Source organism: Ammospiza caudacuta, chromosome 7, assembly GCF_027887145.1.
Source record: "Ammospiza caudacuta isolate bAmmCau1 chromosome 7, bAmmCau1.pri, whole genome shotgun sequence".
NCBI lineage: Eukaryota > Metazoa > Chordata > Aves > Passeriformes > Passerellidae > Ammospiza > Ammospiza caudacuta.
Window position 1 is genome coordinate 21673843 of NC_080599.1, and position 19955 is coordinate 21693797.

General features: G+C 43.7%; 1 protein-coding gene across 1 annotated transcript in view; it reads right to left on the reverse strand.

The window, feature by feature from the left end:
• The window catches only part of RASAL2 (RAS protein activator like 2), a 163822-nt gene that overhangs the window by 35095 nt on the left and 108772 nt on the right, over positions 1-19955 (reverse strand). Inside the window, exons 4-5 of the mRNA XM_058808477.1 lie at positions 11326-11432; positions 907-1016 (exon numbers count right to left, since the gene is read on the reverse strand). Of these exons, the coding sequence (XP_058664460.1) occupies positions 907-1016; positions 11326-11432 (217 nt within the window). The remainder of the gene's footprint in view (positions 1-906; positions 1017-11325; positions 11433-19955) is intronic.

Consider the following 19955-nt stretch of genomic DNA (forward strand, 5'->3'; position numbering starts at 1 on the left):
GATGTTAACAGACCTCCAACATCCACAGCCTTGCTATCTCTGTGATTTTATGGTCTGCCTTTCAGATGGAGAAGGCAGCACCATTGATTGAAGCAGCACAGCATGACAGATACAACTAATGAATGCAGCCCAGCTAAAGGGGAAGGGAAAATGCACTGAACAATGTCAGATCACAGAAGCCTGCCGTGGCCTCAAGTACAGGCCAACAGATTTTTCACTCTATCTACTTCTCCTGCTGGGCTACTGTGGAATGTAACACAGAATATGTTTAATAAAAACAATCAAGGGACTTTGCAAACAGTTAGGAAATACTGTGTGTAAGAGCCTTTGCTTGCCTCATATACAATCCAATCTCAGCCTGGGTCTCCAGGCAAAAGCAAAGATAAACCAAATGGAGCACTAAGATGGTCAGAAATTACTGAGTTTTCCAGTTTTCTGAAAAACTGATCATCTGTTCCTTGTGGTAACACTGCAGTAACCAAAACACCAACACTGCAAGGGTCCTCAGGGTCTGAATTGCACTGCACATCTCTGGGCTGTGCCAGCACTGGTGGACCCGCCCTGCTCACACCAACAGAACTCCTCCTCTCACTGGCCTGCATGCAAGCCCTGCATGCTGCAAGGCAAATTTCTCTCCAGCTGATCAATCCCATGGTTTTGTATCATAAGATTGGAAGTCTGCAGCTTATTTGAAACAGATGCAGGACAAGGTAGTGGAGTCCATCTGCTTAACCTGAGCTTTTTGACAGCTGTGAGGAGCAGCAGTATCAGCAGTACACTGCACACTAAGCTTAAAAGTACAGAGGCAGCCCCACAAACCCCCCTCATGCCAGCTGGACAATAAATCCCCTTCCTTCCCTCCTCCCCTGGGTGCACCCACTGCTGGGTGCCAGCTCTGCCCCTTACCTGTCCTCAGAGTTGTTGGGGGAGGGCAGACGGAAGCTGATGTTCCTGTCCAGCTTGGACTGGCTCTTTGTCCTCTTGATGGACCCTTTCAGGCGCTTGCTGAAGAAGCCCTGCAGTGAGAAGGTGCAGAAGTGAAACAGGGAAACTGATGCCAGCCATGAATCACCCAGTGCTCTGTCACTGAGCCCCAACACAGAGGTTTGATGTCAGCCACAGGACAGGCTGGACTGGGATTGCTGGGAGCAGGAAGAAAGGCAGGGCTGGGTTGGCAGTGACAGTTCCAGGAGGGGAGAGCCTCAATTGCAATAATTAGCACTGCTCACATTACTGGGGCACTTCAGTGGATTCCAGCTATTATACAAGAGATCCTAACCCCACAATCATCATTTAAAAAGGAGAAATCTTCAATATCAGTATTTGTTCCTACTTCCCCTCTCTGTGCCATGTTTTTAATTCTTGGTGAGCTTCAAAGTACAGAGGTTCTCATATTATGAGCTTCTATTGAGCCCACAGTTGCAGCCAGATTTGCCTTTTTAATTGAGATGTAGCACATTAAATCTTTAAATAATTCATAATTTCAATAATCTGGCTAGCCAGAACAGAAAATTTCAAAGCATTTCCCACACCACTGGCTTCAGATATCAGTTATAATATTAGTAAGAAGCAAAGCTCAATTCAAAAATCTGCTTAGGATCTAAAAATAAAGTAAATCTTCAAAGAATCTCTCTTCAAATTACAATTTTTTCCCCAACAACCACAGCCCAAAGGCATGCTAGTTGGAGAGAGCCTCTGGGATCATCTCCTGCTCAATGGGAGTGTGCTGCCAACACTAGGTCAGCCTAATTCTGAGTTGGTCTAGCCAAGCACTGAAAACCTCTGGAGAAAGAGCGAACAAAGGAAGGGGAATCTGCTTTCTGCATCTGAAGGCAGTGCTACATTTAAGACTGCCCTTCAGTTTTAGTTTCTGAGCCAGAGGCTCCTCAGTGGTGAAAGCTGCTACATTCTCCTGGTAAAGTGGAAAAGAAAAAGCTTGATATTGAAATACAAAAAAAAACCCAAAAAAAACAAAAAAAAAAAAAACAAAACAAAAACAAAAACAACCCAAAAAACAAACCAACAAAAAACCTCAACCAGAAAAAAAAAACCAAAACAAAAACCACCCAAAAACCCCTCCAAACAATAAAACCAAACCCCACAAATGTATCCAATGTGCTGGGGGGAAAGGTCCTGTCAAAAGGGCAGAGTGTTTTCAGCTGTGTGTGCTGCTCACTCTGCCCATGATGCTGCACTTCTCTTGGTCCTGGTATTGAAGAAGTGCCTTTGAAAAATCCCTGTAATCAATAGATGCTCCTGGGCTTCTCTTGGGGCAGTTGCTGGAACTCAAGTAGAGGATGTACAGCCCTTTCAAAGGCACTTTTGTATATTCTGACCTCTCAGCATAAAAGGTAACAAACCCAACCACAGGCATTCAGATCTGCTGGACCCTGGCTTCAGTCCAGTTCCTCCCAATCCACTCCAGCTGCAAACATGAAATAACAAGGCTTTTTCACCTTAAGGGCAAATAAGACAAAGCTGACCCAATTCAGCAGGGGTCCAGAAGTATTTGTATTGAATAATTCCCAATCACACCCAGAGAAAGATGGTGAACATTCATTTTTGTGTGCATGTACAGTTTTAAATTGGTACTGCTTTAACATGGAACATGCTCTTGGTTTAATTGAACATAATCTATACCCCAATCAAACAAATGTTCTATCTGGGGTTGAATAAGGCTAGCCAGAGTTGACTATACAAAAAACCAAAATAAAACAAAATCAAAAAACAAACAGGGTAAGAACATATTTAAAGACAACAATTTATTCAAACAAAGGGTGTGCTTATTGGTCATCCTCAAGAGTTGAAAACATTTTCAGTATTTGTTCTGTGCTGGCAGTTCATGCAGGGCCCAGCGCTTACAGATGGACAAACTGGGAGCAGCATGAAAAATTCACACGTGCCAGAACTGAGCAGAGATTTTTGACTTCCATTTGCCAAAGGAAATGCTTTTAAATACCAAATGCAGATAGGAAAAAAAATGTAGTGATGAAAAATAAACTTCTATTTGCAACAACACCACCTAACTGAAAGTTTTATTTCCTTTTACTCCTATAGACAAGAAATCCCTGCCAATGTTTACAAAGCAGCCTGCACCATTAAAAAGACAAAAACACCTCTACTGTTTTCTTATGTCTAGCCATTTCTCCTAAATACTTATTTCAACACAAAACTGACTCTTGTTTGGCTCTTATACCTAAATGAAATGGAGTGTCTGAGCTTTAAGAATCATCATGGAGCTTCTTTAAAAACAGTGAGAATTTTACTGCTTAAACAAACACCCTCAGACAAAAAGATGTAAATTATTACCCAAACTGCCCAAATTGATGAGACTATGTTCTTAATAAAAAAAAAAAAAAAAAAAGTACAAAATATTTGGTAGGATAACTGGCCAGGATGAAATTTGACAAGAGACAGATTTGAGGTTCCCATTTAATGAGATCGTACAAGCTGCCTTCAGAGTCACAGGTTTAGGGGAACAAGGATGGAAAAGAGAGATGGGGAGAGAGCAATGGTGCACAACCACACACACACAATCAGGAACAGGTCAGGGCTGGTTTGTCACCTCATCCAAAAGCATCAAACACTGGCCTAAGAAAACCCAATGATAACAACCTCTAAAAATAATTCAATCCCACTGAGAATTCTGTTCATCTCATTTGGAAGTGAAGCCACTCGACTCTCCCCCTCTGCCAAGAAACAATCTCCACAGGAGAAGGGATAATTCAGCAGGCTCTTGGAAACTTCCCCTCAAACTGCACAGGGAAAGCACAGAAACTCTCACCCCCAAGTATTTCCAACCCAGGGGTGGTGGCTGTTGAGGGCAGTTTAGGCTTTAGGAAAAGATGACTGTCCAAAGATGCCAACTGGCTCTTTGTCCTTAACCTGAGCAGGGCAGCACAGAACTGTCTGACAAATTCAAAGGCAGCCCAAGTATGAGCTACTCAACTCCTGGACTGCTGCTCCCTATGGACATGATGATTCTCCACTCCAGGGAGAGCAGCCCATGCATAATAAACAATGGTTGTCCTGGCTGTTCTAAAGGGAAAGGTGAATTCAGCCATGAACAAATGAAATTGTGTATAACCAGAACACAGATCGGCCATCTATAAAAGGCAATGGTATCAGTGCAAGTTTCAAAGCACTAAAAGTGGGGTAAAATGGGCAACAAAAAAATTCCATCTTACACACAGTGCTGTTCCCTCCATTAGTTCTTTCTGGGGACAAACACACTGCATCTGAGCCTTGCAGTGCTTCTTGAACATCTGTAATTCTTGATGAGGAGCACCAATGCATTATTAATAACACCAGGTGGGTAACTTCATTTACAGAGCCATGAGACTCATCTTCTCTGAGGGGAAGGGCTGGATGGGTACAAAGAGAACCCTCAAGTGGCTGTGGATGACAGCAGAACTGCCTCCCCACGAACCTGCCTGGTGAGGACATGAAGCATTTTATTCCTTAAGCTGTTCACAAGCAGCTATCAAGGAAAAAAACAATGTCATAGCCAAGTGAAAACACTGTCCTGTGCCAGTAATGCTGTACAGCTATGGGAAGGCAAAGAAGCAGGGGAAGATGGCCAGGTGGTAAAATGGAAAGATAAAACTAGAAGGATATTCCAGGAATGAGCAGCAAAATGCTGAAGTTTGCTATTCCTTGCAGAACAACAGCAGAAGGCAAATTTAACTATCAAGGAAGTGAAGTTTGCTTATGAGCCCAGTAACACTCAGCATTAAAATATCAGCAGTGACTCCCTTTGGAAAGCCTCAGAACCACTCACACAGTAGAAAAGCAGCTGAAAACAAGCCTGGATACACTTTGGAGGTGATATCCAGAACAAGACAGGGACTTACAACAGCCACGCTCCACCATCCAAAACCCTGGCACTATGTCACTGAAGAGGAGGTTTGTGCACAGGCACAGAACAATAAAAAGCATGTTTGAATGTCCAAACAGAGGATAAAGCCCAATAAAAGCAGAGTGGTGTTATGTAAATCTGCTGTAGCTTTCACTCTAATGCATCACTTTTCTGATTTTCTCATCTCAGCAAGAAAGCTGGAACAAAACAGAACTCCAGAAGTATAAACTGATTAAAGGCAACAAGAGGGAGATTTACAAATGATATATTTTAAAGACCAACTATTTATTTTAGGAACAAAGGCAAGACAGGATTATAGATGTATAAAACAAATAGAATGGAAATTATCTAAGCTCCTCATGCACCCTGTTACATAAGAAAACCAAAGGGCAATTTAACATGAGAGGCAGCACGTTTCAGATTGTCAGGAGACTTTTCCTAATGCTATCTATAAATGAGCCCATCCAATTCACCACCACAAGATATTATACAGACAATTTTTTTTTTCAGCAAGATTAAAAAGGGATTATGTGTTTATATAAGGAAGAATAACATATGTAGCTGCATTAGTCAGGTTTAAAAATAACAAGAGTGAGCAATAATCATGCTTCAGGACACAAGCTGATCAACAGCAAGGATCAGGAAAGATATTTTTCCCCTGATGGGACAGCACTGCAGATTTGGCCAGATAACAATTTCAACTTCCCAATGAAAGATGGTCTGCAGCCACAGGAGGGATGCAGAATAGGAGGAACAAGTTTAGGAACAGTAATAAGAAACCCAAGGAAATGCAGAGGATACTGTAACAAGGGTGCATGGATAATACACCTGTTAATAAAATGCATCCTAGGATTGCGTGCACTCTGCATGATGTGCAGCCAAAAGTCCTGCAGGAATCCAATTTCCAAGTCCCTGGGAATTACACTGAAAAATGCATGAGGAAGCAAGAGCTACCTGATAGCCAAGAGGGCCACAGCAGCTTTTCAGATCCCAGTTCAGCAAAGTGTTTAGCATGGACACAACTGGGAGCAGCACCTGGCTGCCCACAGCAGGGACAGCAGATGGAAGGAGCACCCTAAAAAGCCCCTATCCAGGAATTAAGGAATAAAGGTAAAAAGTCTGTCTGGAGAACAACTAAACAACAGTGATAAAAAGTAACATGATAAGAAACAGGTCACCTGAGCCTGTCAGGAAGGGCAGGCAATGATTTCCTGACCCTGGCTCTTTCCCTGGCATGCAGCCCAACACTTCAGAACACCTTTTGATAACGCAGCACACATGCTAATTACAAAAAAAGTTATTAAAAAAGAGCTTTGCTAAAGCTCGTAACATGAACCTGAGGAATGGCTGCAGGAATATCTAACAAGAGTAATTACAACAAGTGATAAGGTATCAAGGCAGAAGGAAGGGTCCAATGGGATGTGGTGGGGATAGTGGCCTGACTGCTTCTGCTTAACATCCTTGTTAATCATCTGGAAGCAAAGTTAAACAGCACATTAATTACACTGAGCTATATTAAATTAGGAGGTGAAGTGAGGGCCAGGGAGGACAGAGAAATAACACAAAGGGTTAGGAGCAATTAGGAACTGGTAACACACATTCCTGTGAACTTCAGTACCAGAACTTGGAGAATCAATTGAAGGGAATTAAAAACACAAGAGCAAGAAAAGTGATAAAAGGGCCAGAAGGATTCATTTGCAGAGGATGCATTAATTAAACTTTGCATAACTTCACTAAGTCATGATTTGGAGGTGAAGAATAAAATGAGTTGGTGCATATTTAAATACTACTAAGCCAAGGACAATTGGAATGTGAGCAGTGTTTAAAGCTATGTACATTCATAGCTCCCCACAGTAACTAAGGAATAAAAGGAATTGGATAAGGTCAGGTTTACACCAAACCAGAGAATAATGCTCATGCTGTTGAGGTCCACCAGACCTCAAGTGTCAGAGCCTGGAAATCCCCATCATTGATGCAACACTGAAGTTTGATATAATGAACAAATCTGCTGTGGCAGCAAGACACTGTGAAGGTTACAGAGCCTATGAGCAGCACTACTCCAGAATAAATACAGGGATGAAAGTGTGGTGAGCACCCTGGAGATAGTCAGTCACCTATTTATGCTTTCTGACACAGAATTCATGGAATAGCCAACATATCTAAGGCATCACAGCACAGACAATTGATAAAAACTGGAGAAGATTCAAACCTGTCACAGGAAGTAAAGAGTAGAAAGTGGAAGGAAAAATGTAATCATTTCAATTGAGGGGACAGATTTGAGCACGGTGTTTTTCATGGGGGATGCTGTGGTGCCTCACACTGATGCAAATCAACAACTCCATCTCTGCATTGGTGCTGATGCAGAATTAAAAATGTGTATTTGTATGCCACAGGGTCACACAGGCAGCACAGCTCAGCCTTGTCCTATCCTGGCAGCACAGCAGGAGCAGAGCAGTGCTCTGGAGAAGCAACAATCTTGCTGACTGCATAAAAGATGAGGCTGGGCAGCCACGAGATCTCATCAAGCTTTGACCTTCACTGGGGCTGGCTGCATTGTCTTCTGTTCCATTTAGCAGTACTCTTAAAGAGAAAAGAGGCAGACAGCACTTCTATAGATCCAATTATGCCCTCAGCCAGAAACAAACCAAGGAAGGCAATCTGCAAGTATCCTACATCAGGGTTCCTATAAAAATCATTGTATTTACTTCAAGGATTGTGCTCTGGCTTTCCTGTCTCATTCACACTTGTTCCTTTGCCTCTTTCTCATCTTTCTCTCCCCATTAGCCAGCAGACAGGGATGAATCATATTATTTGTAATAACAACTCTGAGCCAAAACTGGAGAGCGCAGCACAAGTCTGAAGGGTGAGTTTAGAGATTCCTCTCCCTCCTGCAGGAGGATGAGGATGTGGACGGCCCCACATTTACCCAATTCCAACTGCAGAGCAGTAAGGGAATGTGCCAGGCTGCAGCAGTGCTGCTGGGGTTGCACAGTGGCCCAGCAGGGAAGGGGATGCAGGGAGAAGGAGGCACTGCCAGGACATGGTGTGTGTGGGAAGGGAAAGCTGCTCTCTCGCCCACCCATGCGTCACAGATCCCACTGGGAGCCAGCTCCCTCTGCCTCCCTGTTTGTTCAGTCAAAGAGGATCCAGTATTAAAAATATTACTTCTCCTATATATGTATTTACAACAGCACACATCTGTCTGTGAGTAGAGACATTTCTTCATCTCTGTTTTGCCACCTTTTGTGCCTTTCCCTTCTCTCGTGACACACCTGGAAATTGTCAAACATCAATGTTCACAGCTGAACTTAGATGGAGACTAATGTTTCAAGGGCAGATAAGAAAATTTGAGGCAGTGGGGAAGAAAAAGAAAGGACAAGCACCAAGACCTCTTCTCTCTGTCTGTGTTGTGCAGTGTCAGCATTTGCAAAATACCCTTTACTCCCCTTGGTGGGAGATAACCAGAACACATCATGGAATCAGAGAATGGTTTGGCTTGGGAGGGACCTTAAAGATCATCTCATTCCAACCCCCTGCCATGGGGGGTTTTCCACTAGCCCAGGTTGCTCAGCCTGGCCTTGAACACTGCCAGGAATGGAGCACCCACAGGTTTTACTGGGCAGCCTGTGCCAGGGCCTCACCACCCTCACAACACATAGGACACGCTGGTCCATGTAGTAGTTCATCCTGAAATTCTGCTTTTCACACACTAGTACATTTAAATATACATCTTTTCCTCCAGTGCCCATGCAGGAGGTAAAAGGCAAGTTTCCCAACCTTTACACATCAGCCCTTAAAAATAAATCCCTCATTGACCACCACCACTGAAGAGATGACTTAAAAAATGCATTGCCAAGGAAATGTTTGCTTAAAGGCAATTATGCTGTGATGAATCAAAATTCCAGATGCTAAAGCAATGCCAATTAGCAGCATTAAAAAAACAGATGCTTTGTTCTGAGTGAGTACCACTGCCTGTGCTTGAAAGGAAAAAACCTGCACAGAACATGCTGGAAGCCACTGTCCTATTGAGAAGACAGCTTTTAAATAGCTGCTCTGAGAGACAAACTTAAAAAGCTGTAAAAGCAACTTATTATGAAAATCTCAGCATAATTTTCCATCAGGATGGAAGAAGGTTAAGCTGTCCCCTGCCTTAAGCTGCTTTCTGTTAGAAATCCAAGCAGTGAGTAGACAAGGTATGGCACAGAGTCAGGGCCAGGGGAAGAATCACTGAGACAGCACTATGCTGCAGCTGCCTGGAGCCCTCCAGCCTGCACTCTAGATGACAAAGCCTGGAAAAACAAAAAAGGCAAGTTATTTTACTGTTAATCTCCTTTATATGCAGAATAAATCCCTGTCAACTCGGGACAACCTCACAGACACAAATTTGAAGCCATCTTTTGCATCCTTCACTTGCAGCTCTTCTCAGATCACTGATCCAAGACTGAGACTTTCACGAGGTGCCCAAGTCACCTTTCCACCTTCTGAGAGCTGGGAAATTCTTATTATCAGTCAAAGGCAGGAACATGATTCCTCCCCATCTTCTCAGCCACCTATTAGGTGTGTGCCAATCTACCAAGTTAGCAGTGGGTTCGGTTTCAGCAGTTTTGGCTTGAGCTCATCTGTATTGTTAAGAAAGCTGACTTCTAATTGCAGCTTGTTCTTTTAAACAGCTCACAAGGTGCTTAAAGCAGGGTGATCTCAGCCCCCATTTAGGAGTAACAGGGTATAAATGGGTTACTCGGAACAAAACCTCCAAAGCCAGAAGCCTTGTCCCCACGAGGAGGACAGGAGGGTGCATTATGCTCCTGGGTGTACAGGTGGTCAGGCAGACAAAGCAGCAGAATCCAGCTCCACGTGGCACAAATAGCTTCTAGCTCTCTGCTGGTTTGTGCCCAAGGAAAGCAGCCAGGTACTGCTTCCTGAGCCTATTTGCCAGAGTCCTAAAAGCACAACACACCACCAGGGGAAATGAGAAACATTCTGCAGGGTTCTTGTTTTGAGAGGGAACAGGAGCTAAGAAATATCAGAGAACTATTAGAGAAGAATTAGAGAGCCATTAAAACATTACTTAAGAGATAGGATCATCATTAAAAGGAATGGTACAAAAATGAGGAAAGAAAGGAGGCATATAAAATAAACAATACAGATAGTCATCTAACACTTCTGACACTTGTTAGACAAAGGCTACTACAAAGCACATATACATCTAAAGGCTTGAGCTATTACTTATAGATGAAGGCAAAGAAAACAGAATTTCTTATAAATGAAGACATGGATAAGACTTTTGAAGGCTCTCAGAATTCAGAAATCTTCCTGGAACTCTCTGAATCATAGACTCGGTATCAAAATCTCAGAACTTGACATAACAGAATATTCTTGTGTCAACTTCACATACAACTAGATCAAGGCCCCTTTTTCCCCAAATACCATCCAGAAAACAGCTCTCTGAAGTGACAGAGGATTCTTCACAGAACACAGAATTGCTCAGGTGGGAAAGCACCTCTAGAGATTGTCTAGTCCCTTCCAATCTGTACTATTATGTGACTCTGAAAAGAGCCCAAGTAAGGATACCCACTGCATTCACTGCTTCCTTGGTCCCTTTCTGCATTCCAATATATCATGAATTCACAGGTTGCTTCAAACACCATGTATTCTCTACACTCTGACCAACTTTAATACTTGAATAATTTAAATAAGTCTCATTAAATCTTTTGGCTGTTTTTAAATTTTATTTTTAAAATGACATGATGCAGGATTTATTCTGAAGTACAAAGATTGCTTGCCAAAAGTAAAGGAGAGCATGAAAACATTCACAATATTCAAGTTAGATATTTTAAAACATGAACAAATATTGTTGAAAATTACTGGGCACCTCATTTTAACTTGAAGCATTTGCCTTCAGTCTAATAATAGAAATGCCTTTTTGCTCCTGGACACACTGACCAAAGACTGCCCAAGCAAAACCCAGGCTGTAACTGAACCACTCTCATGCAGACTCACAGCCAACCAAACTCAAGACAAACCCCAAAGAGCTAAAGAGGAATTAAGGCACCTGCAGAAATTTCATCAGCTTCGGAATAAACTATAAAATCATTTCAATTTTCTATGTACTTCACTGGCAAGAGGGAAAAATAACCAACCTAAAGGAACTTGTTTCCTTGTCAGGATTGAATATGGAATGCAATCCCTGGAGGCGACTTCAAAAGTATTTATATAGGTCGCTGCCTACATTAACACTGATGCTTCTCTATCTGCAAATTCACATCAAGGCAATGAAAAGGAGCAAGTTAGGGATACATCAGGAATCTTACTGATAATATATGATAGCAAAACCTCTTGGTCTACTGGCAATATTAACCAAATATCCCTCTGCCCCCAGGCTCCCCCAGCCTGGCTGTACACTGATATTTGAATGTCCTCCTCCCATGCAATGAGACAATGCCCCAGTGCAGGGCAGGCACACTTACTGGTACTCTGAAAGGAGAAGTGTTCGGGACATCCATGGAGTTGGTTTTCTCAGAGGTGCTGGTCCCCGAGATGCTCCGTCTGCGAGGAGATCTCTCTGCTGGGACCTCTGAGGGAGAGAAGAACAAGGTGGTGAAAGGGTGCCCGGGGGTGTGGAATAGTCAGGCTTTGTGCTCTCTAGGACAGGAGCCTCAGGAAAGTTTTGAGTGCATTACTAAGCTGCTGAATGAACCCACCTCTATTTACCTGTATCTTATTCCCTTATTAACCTACAATGGCATTTTCACTGGCAGATTCAAGGTTCTGAATCTGATTTGACTGTGGAAGATACCTGGCCATACTTAATATTCTGTTACTGTTTGAGAGACAGTATTCAGAGAACTTAAATCTATTTTGTTTTAGAATTAATTTTTTAATGTAAGCAGTGCAGCAATTAAGAAAACTCTAACCAAGACCCAGGGAAGCTCAGTTTTAGTCCCAGCTGAATGCAATTCAGCAAAGGTCAAAGTTCGGTCCTGTATGATCCCACTACTTGCTCAAAGCATGCAACCAGCAGAAGACTTATAAGTGCCTGGTAATATGACATATATATCTCTGCAGATAAAAAAAAATAGGTCAATTTCTCCTTGTTCTGGCTGTATGACCTTACTAAGACATGACTTTGGCATCTTAAATCCATGCAGACCGATCTGATGAGCACGAATATTCATAAAAGCTGCACTAGTCTTTGACTGTACAAATACTGGAATAACAGCATAACAAAGTACACACAGCATTAAAAACCTCTCCACAAACACACGTCTATGCATTTTTATATAGAGCTAGATATGCATATGTATGCATAGAGATACCTTTATCACAAGTGCTGCCCATCTCCAGCTCAATTGCCAGACTTTAAAGAATCCAGCTTCACAAAACACCCCCCGACACGGGGAGGGAAAAAACCACTTCCTAGCAGAAAGTCCATTGTTATCTTCTGAACCTTAAAGAGCAGGAGCAAGCCGTGACTCCGGGCAGGGACATTCTGACTCCTGCCGTTGTCCTTTCAAGAGCCAGACGCTGCCTCAAGTTCCATTGCCGGCCCCGGGGATCCGTGGCCGGCCCCGGAGGGATCGCGGTGCTCGGACCGCCCTGCCTGCCTCCCTCCCTGGCGGGGAGCAGCGAGCGGAGCGGCAGCAGCAGCGCCCAGCACTGACTGCAGCTCCTCAATCAATCGCTCCGGCTGCACATCCTCATTAGTTACTTTCAGGCTATTAACAGCCGCCCAACTGCCGCCTTCCCTCCGCTGCCGAAATTTTCCCTGAGCATCCTGATCCACGGCAGCGAAAAGCAAGGTTTATGGGGAGAGACAGCCAGCTGGTGCCACGAGAGCGGCGTTCTCCTCCAAAGAGCCGGGGAAAAAAAAGGAGAGAAGCTTTCTTCAGGGATAGCATTACTTGTGATGCCTTTGCACGCCGGATTTTGATTTCAGCAGAGTTATGATACGTCTCTCCCATGGATGCTTGGAGACTGACAAAATGGAGCACAGAGGAGGAGAGGCGAAGGAATCCGGACCCTGCAGTATTAGTGTCTCACTCGGCAGATATTTATCTTTTAACAAAAGCAAACTGCTGACATGGAGCCCCTCGCTGTTGGGGAAAGGAGTGCTAAGCGGGGGAGCAGCCTGGGGACCGGGCAGAGCCCAGCACACACAGGTGTGGTGAGGCACAGCCGGCTGTGGGGCAATGCCCCAGCCCTGCCCGCACCCACCGAGCCCATCCCGGCCCGCCAGAGCCAGCGGGAGCAGCAAGGAGAGAGAGATGCCCTGTGGGGAGAGCCCTCCTCCTCCTCCTCCTCCTCCGGAGCAGCACCGGCTCTGCTACAGCATCACCTGCTCCAGAGCTGCGGGGTGAGTCCCCACCAGGGCACCCTTGGAGAACAAAGCACTTGGAGCAGGGCCAGTCCAGCCCAAGGTTTTCGAGTCCGTCAGTCCCAGCAGCTCAGGAGCCTTTGCAGTGCTGCCAGTTTTACCTGACTGTGCACTTTCCTATCACCAGCTGCCTCCCTGGCCTAGATGAAGGGAAACTTTATTTTCTGCAGCACCTGTAAGTACTGCTCTGCCCAGGATTTAAAGAATTGTCTCTGCCATTCCCATGTCCATGTAAAAAAGGCAAACGGGATTGATGTATTATTCCATTGGAACGGGGCTAGAGTGAGCACCTTTGATCTCACTCTGACTAGGAAGCAGTAACGTAAGAGGTTTGGCTTCCTCCGCTCCTCACGAGCAGGAAATCACATCAAAGCTGCCCCGGTAATTTAAAACACTCTGTTAACTTTGCTGAGTCATAAATGGAAACACCAGCACTAATTCCTCACTATTTTCCACAACACGTTCTGCAGGAGGGGCAGTTTGGGGAACAGCTTAACTTTAAATTGAATGGAGTTGAAAAGCTGCCACAAGGAATGTGCCTGGCTCCCCCACCTTCCCTCTCCTCCCCAACATCCCCCCAGCAGCAATCCAACTTTTCTGCAAATAAAATGTTGGCATTTCATCAGTAAAATGAGTTTCTTCTTTTCTCACACCATCACAGAAGTGTACCAAATGGGGAAGGGAAAATGAAATATTCACTAGGTGCCTGCAGTGAACTAAAAATAAAAACTACCTTTCCCTCTCTTCTCCTTCTAAAAAACAAGAGCAAATAGACACACTTAGTCCCTAGGAAAAGGAAGACCCACATACAGCAAAATTGTCGGTATATATTAACTGTAAATCAAAAGCTGAAGCAACTTGCTATGACGCCTGTAGAACAGCATTTTTGCTGAGTCTTGAGAAAGAAATCTATACTGTCACCACCAGGCAAAAAATTAAGACGGTTCCCTCCCCTGCTCCACTAGTAATGCTTGAGGCTACTCTTGCATAATCTTCACCTGCTGCAAAAATCAATGCACCTCTCATCAGCTTAGTATTAAATTACAAGTGCTTTCTGCATTGCTCACTCTCAGGGAGCAAGCCTACAGACAGATCACATTGTTTATCCATCAAAACAACCTGAAAGCATTATCAGCCCATCTGTTTCTGGGAAGAAAAGGAAAAAAAAAAGGCAAAAGGGAAGAAAACCCACCTGACAGCTCCTCCCCATTTCAATCTTTAACAAAAAAATTGTAGAATCTTACAATGGTTTGGGATTGAACGGGCCTTAAAGATCATCCAGGCAGGGACACTTTCCACCATACCATCAAACAAATGAGTTGTAAACATCCCAATGGGTCACTTTTATCACCTGATATCTTGGTGATACCAGTAATACTTAGGGAAATAAGTATTTCTCCAAATAACTATTTACACATTACATAGCAACAGTCATTTCCTAATTAGCTGAGCCAATTACTGTGCAGTGGCAGATGCCTCTGAGGAGGGAACTGCCCAAGGATATAATGCAGGTAGGTCTCTTCTCCCATCCTGTTGAGCCACTCTCCACCCACAGCAACACCAAAGCTTGTTCCGTAGGCCAGGAGGAAGGTTTGTGTAAGCCAGGTGCCACTTACTACATGGAGCAGTGGTGAGGGTGCCCTCCTCTGAAGGGAACCTCTCTGCCACAGTGGGGTAGCCTCAGTGCCCTCTGGTCACCACAGGGCTCTGGGGCCACTTGGAACATTTGCTGTGGTGGAAATTTGTGTTTTCACTGTGAAGAGCTTTTTCTCCAGGTGGGAGAAGCAGACACTAAACAAACCCAGCTTTCTGGTTCAGCCACACCAGCTAGGAATTATCTGCAGATATAGAAGGAAGAACAAGAAGAGGAAGAAGTGTTTCCAACAGCATTTTTCTGATGGGGATTACCTAGTGAAATAGGAAGCTTCATATAAAAGTAAATAAAAATGTTAATGTTTTATCTTGCAATAAGCATTCTCTCTCATTTTGCTCACTTGGGGAGAGTTCAGACTTGGGCCCAATCCACAGATTATCATAAAAATTTCACTAAATGCCTGTACAAAACACCTAAGGTAAAAGAACACTCAAACCCCCTAATCTGTTTTAAGTCCTGAAGTCCAAGTTTGTATTCTGACTAAAATACAGTATGCAAATCCTGCAAGGTATAACTTAAATGAAAAAATGGAAATTTGCAGAGATAGCTTTTCCACATTTATCAAGGCAACCAGACAGGGAAAACAATCACAAGAAGATACATCAGAGTGAATGCAACCAAGTTTCAGGACACTGAAGTGCACAAAAGCTGCCAGGCCTGGAAAGGGAAATACAAAGGGAACCTTGCAAAGCTCACTGGCTGTAGAACTCCAGCATCAAACAACTGCTAGATACAAACTATGATCAAAAACTCTCCCAGTCCATTAGCAGGGGTTTGAAAAGAACTTACTGTGCTTTACCAGGGATTGAGTCGATCAGATAAGTCTTGGAAGATGACCCAGGTAACTATAAAAGATTTTAAATTTACAGACAGGCAATTCTGTTGGTGTTAGACACCTGCATTGTGCTGGCATATAAAAAAAAAAGGTATAATTGAATCAGTGCCCAGTATGGAAGGTGCATAGAAAGCAACCTAAATGACACAAAAAGTCGCTTAAAAGATTCTTAAGTCATTGATTCCTAAATAACTTTACAGTCTGAAAGACAAGACCTAACATGTGAAGCAGGGGAACACTAGAGGAGACTGGAAGAAAAGGCACAGATATCACAGGAAAGAATAATTTGAGGGCTTCAAGTAAAAACTTCCACAATTTATTTTCCCTGAAAGTTTGGAGGAAACTGTAATGGCATTGAGTGCAACATTAGCTGTGCTTACACTGATGCATTCACTTTGAAGCAGAAGAACAAATCCTCCAGCTCTGCAAACCAAGTCAGAAATGAAGCAGATGCACATCCCTAAACTGCTCAACACATCCTCTGCCTGGCTGTACAAAATTTGGGATAGTTGCTCCTTTCTGACCTCCCCATGGAGCAGCCTCTGAAACCTCCCTTTATGGTTGACTCCACACACAGCCAAACAAATTGCCAGCACAATAGCGCCAACACAAAAGCAGAGACAAGGAGCTGCTGCCCATGACCTGGAGATGCTGATGTTCTCGTTAGCTCCTAATGATCTTGGACTGCCCCTGCTAATTCAAATTACCTTGTGTTTGCTGCAGAGATTGCACACAGACAATTAACACGGATCAGCTGAGGCATGGTAACTTGTTCCTGCAGCCTAATTTGTTTAGAGGCTTATGACTTAAACACACATTAGTATGATATCAATATTTATTGTCCTCGTTATTAAACAACAGCCTTGAGCCACAGCTTTCCAAACCAATCTTTTCACTGTCTGTAAAAGGGCTGTGAATAGAGGCATTCTATTGCTATCCCACAGCAATCCTTTGGGACAGCCCCGCTGGCTCTTGAACACACCAAAGCTCAACAGCTCCTGCCTGCTCCTCTCCATGGCCCAGAAAGATGCTCCCAGCCTCAGCACTTCTTGCTCTGTGGCGGGATTTTGTCCCTGAGCAGCAGGAATTATTGTTATGGACACAGGAAAAGACACAATGCACTGCAGATATCCAAGAGGTGCCAGTGAACCCTAAACCTGGTCCCACAGTTAGACACCACTTGGGAATTTTTATTCTAAATGCATCTGCACATTTCTCTTAAGAAGAAAAACTTTGAGCAGCCTCCCCTGATTTATCTTGCTGCCATCACACAGTTCAGAAGTCAGGCAAGCTGACAGAAATGAGAGGAAGTGGACTGAGCCCAGTGATCAGCTTGTCAAAAGGCACAGAGAAGAAAACCAGAGCAGTAAATAATATTGTTTATCCAGTTCAGTTCATTGGCTGCAGGGCACATGCCCATTTACAAGGTAACCCTTGCCCAGTGTGTTTGTAACTATTTCAAACATGCTGCAACCAAGTTTAATTAAAACTTGACACCACTTAAAAGCTCCTAAAAAGAATTAAGGTCAGGTAACAGAAACACCAAAGAAATTAAGCACCAAAGTGGTAAAGTTTCCCAGTAAAGTGTTAAAACCCCAAAAATGCAGTTTGTACCCTACCGTACCAAGGAACGAGAGAAGGCTTTTCTCATCTTCAGTGCTGCTATCCAGCCATTCAGCCACATGCCCAGGAGAAAGCAGACTTATTCTCCAGCCAGAAAACTTTTCCATACAGAACACAGTAAGTGATCGAAGCAGGGTAGGAAGGATGGGGAGGAGCTGATGGTCTTGGGGTTCCAGTACTCCAGTTACAGCCTACACTGGCAAACATGGGAGCCTGATCTGCCCTGTTCTCCCAACCCTACCTCTGCCACGGCAGGCATGGGTGGGAGCAGCAACTGGGATTTGTACCTGTCCCTTTGTGGCAGGTTTCAGTCCAAGCAGGAACAGAGAGAAGACAAAAAAGGGAAGCAGGGGACACTGAGGTCTCCAAATCCAGAAGAGGCAGCAGGTTATGACAGAATCAACTTAAGTAAAAAGTAGAAACACATCAGTGCTGAAGAAGCTCAAATAAGTCAGCACAATAGCTCATCAGCTAAGTGCAATGTAGCCCTACCACTCCTCACAGTGTTGGCTTTGTTTGAAGGCTCAGGTATTGTGCTTTATGCTAGGAAAAAAAAAAAAACAACCCAGCAAGCTCAGAGGCAATTTAAATCCCCTCCCCACTTGTAACGAGCCTGCATTCCCCTGTTTACAAGCCCCTTCCTGCTCCAGCTATTATCCCAGCATCCCAGCCTTCCTTGCAATGAATTTGTTCATGCAATGGCAGGTTGATCAATGTGTGAATAGGAAGTTCCCACCCCTCCCTCTCCCCTCCTCCTGCATGGCGGCGCATTGATCGGCAATAATGGAATCTGCTGCTGGCTGCCAGCAGCAGCACGGACAGGGAACTGCTCCTCTTCCTCAGCACCACGACAGGGGGAATCCCTCCTCTTCCTCAGCCCCGAGCACAGCCACAGCCCTGCTGGACTCAGCCCCCACTGCCACAGAGACAGGTAAGGACACAGCAGCAATCCTGGGGGCTCAAAGAAGCCAGCAGCACTGATGGGTGGTAATTTATCTAAAAAAAAAATAAAAACCAAGCCATCAGCACTGATGGGTGTTATTTATCTAAAAAAAAATTAAAACCAAGCAATCAGCACTGAAGGGTGGTTATTTATCTAAAAAAAAAAAAAAAAAAAAACCCAAAAAAACCAACAAAACCAAGGTAAATAGGAAATAACTCTGCCCTGCCTGGACAGCGAGCTGGCTCTGCAGTGAAGCCTCGTTGCTGTGACTTTATGAGGGGTCACATTTAATGTGCAGGATTTACAGTGTAAGATTTATTCCACACAAAAGAGCGCTTTGCAGGTTTACACATGCACGAGCAGTGACGAATCCTGGTAAGTGAGGGACTCCTGGGCCCCACAAATCAAAATTGCCTTTGTCCTCAGGGGATGGGGCTGATGCTCTGATCAAACTGCACTCTTTAAAGAGACAGCTGCCTTTTGCTCACCAGTTTCTGAACCTGTCTTTATTTTAAATAATTCATACACTTGCCAGTCCCTATTACAAACAGGGATATTTGCTGACCACTGACTAAAACCCAAGCTACACCAAAAAGCCATTAGATCAGCAAAGCAAAAAATTAGATACCAAGTAACAAATGAATTGGGAAAAAAAAAAGAGCTATCAAGTCCCAGCAGGGAGGAAAATTCCAATTACTAAGACAAACTGTAGCAAGTATTGTTTGTGCAGGACAGATATTTTCATGAAACACCTGCCAAGCAGGGCAGATGCTCTATAGAATTCCCAGTTAATGAGGGAACATGGGACAGGCAGTCAGGAGCCAGGTAGCCCAGCAGCATCCCAGACTGAGCAGAGCTGTCCTCCTGTTCCCACTGAACAAGTGCAGCTGTATCCCATGGCTGGGATGGAAACCCAGAAACATTTCCTACATCACATAAAATCCTGTGATAGACAGATTTTCCACCTGTGCAAAAAGGGCTGATTAATTTTTTTAATGAACTGTTCCAACAGATTTCCCTCTGTGTGTGGGAGGATCACATTTTGTCCAACTTCCACAAGTAGAACCTTTTCTTTAAGACTGTGCAAACTGATGATGTAAATCTACTTGCAACAAGAATGGAATTAAATAACTTTTCCAGAAAGGATTAGATAGTTATTTTGGTCTATCTGGTTGGTCAATATGAAATTAAAATTGCAACTCCTTTCTTATAGTTCCCTAATCAAATCCTGTACTCGCAATCACCTGGGTGTCTTTCCATTAAAAACTTGCAATATTTACTATCTTCTCTATAAATAAAAGGTTCTAGAGAAAACAGAGTTATGAGTATTGATTTCCTATGAACACTTACCAATTTTGTACCCTTTCTAGGAGTACAAATCACATACAGATCCTGTTTTCCTCCCTGGCTGCCTCATCTTGTGTAATAATTTAGCTTTATTAATCCTTTCCAATATTTTAAAATGCTCATGATAGCAGAGGAAGTATATTGCATATCAAATAAGAAACTGGCTTATTGGAGTGTTTTAAAACATGGGAAGATTAAAAAAAGCTTTGTTAAAAATAGAACTAGAACTGGCAAAGACTTCAGGCAGGAGGATGCAACTAGGAACTGAAAGGACAGTGAAGTTTTTGATAAGCAGATTTTCCTGGGAGTTAACATTCCTGG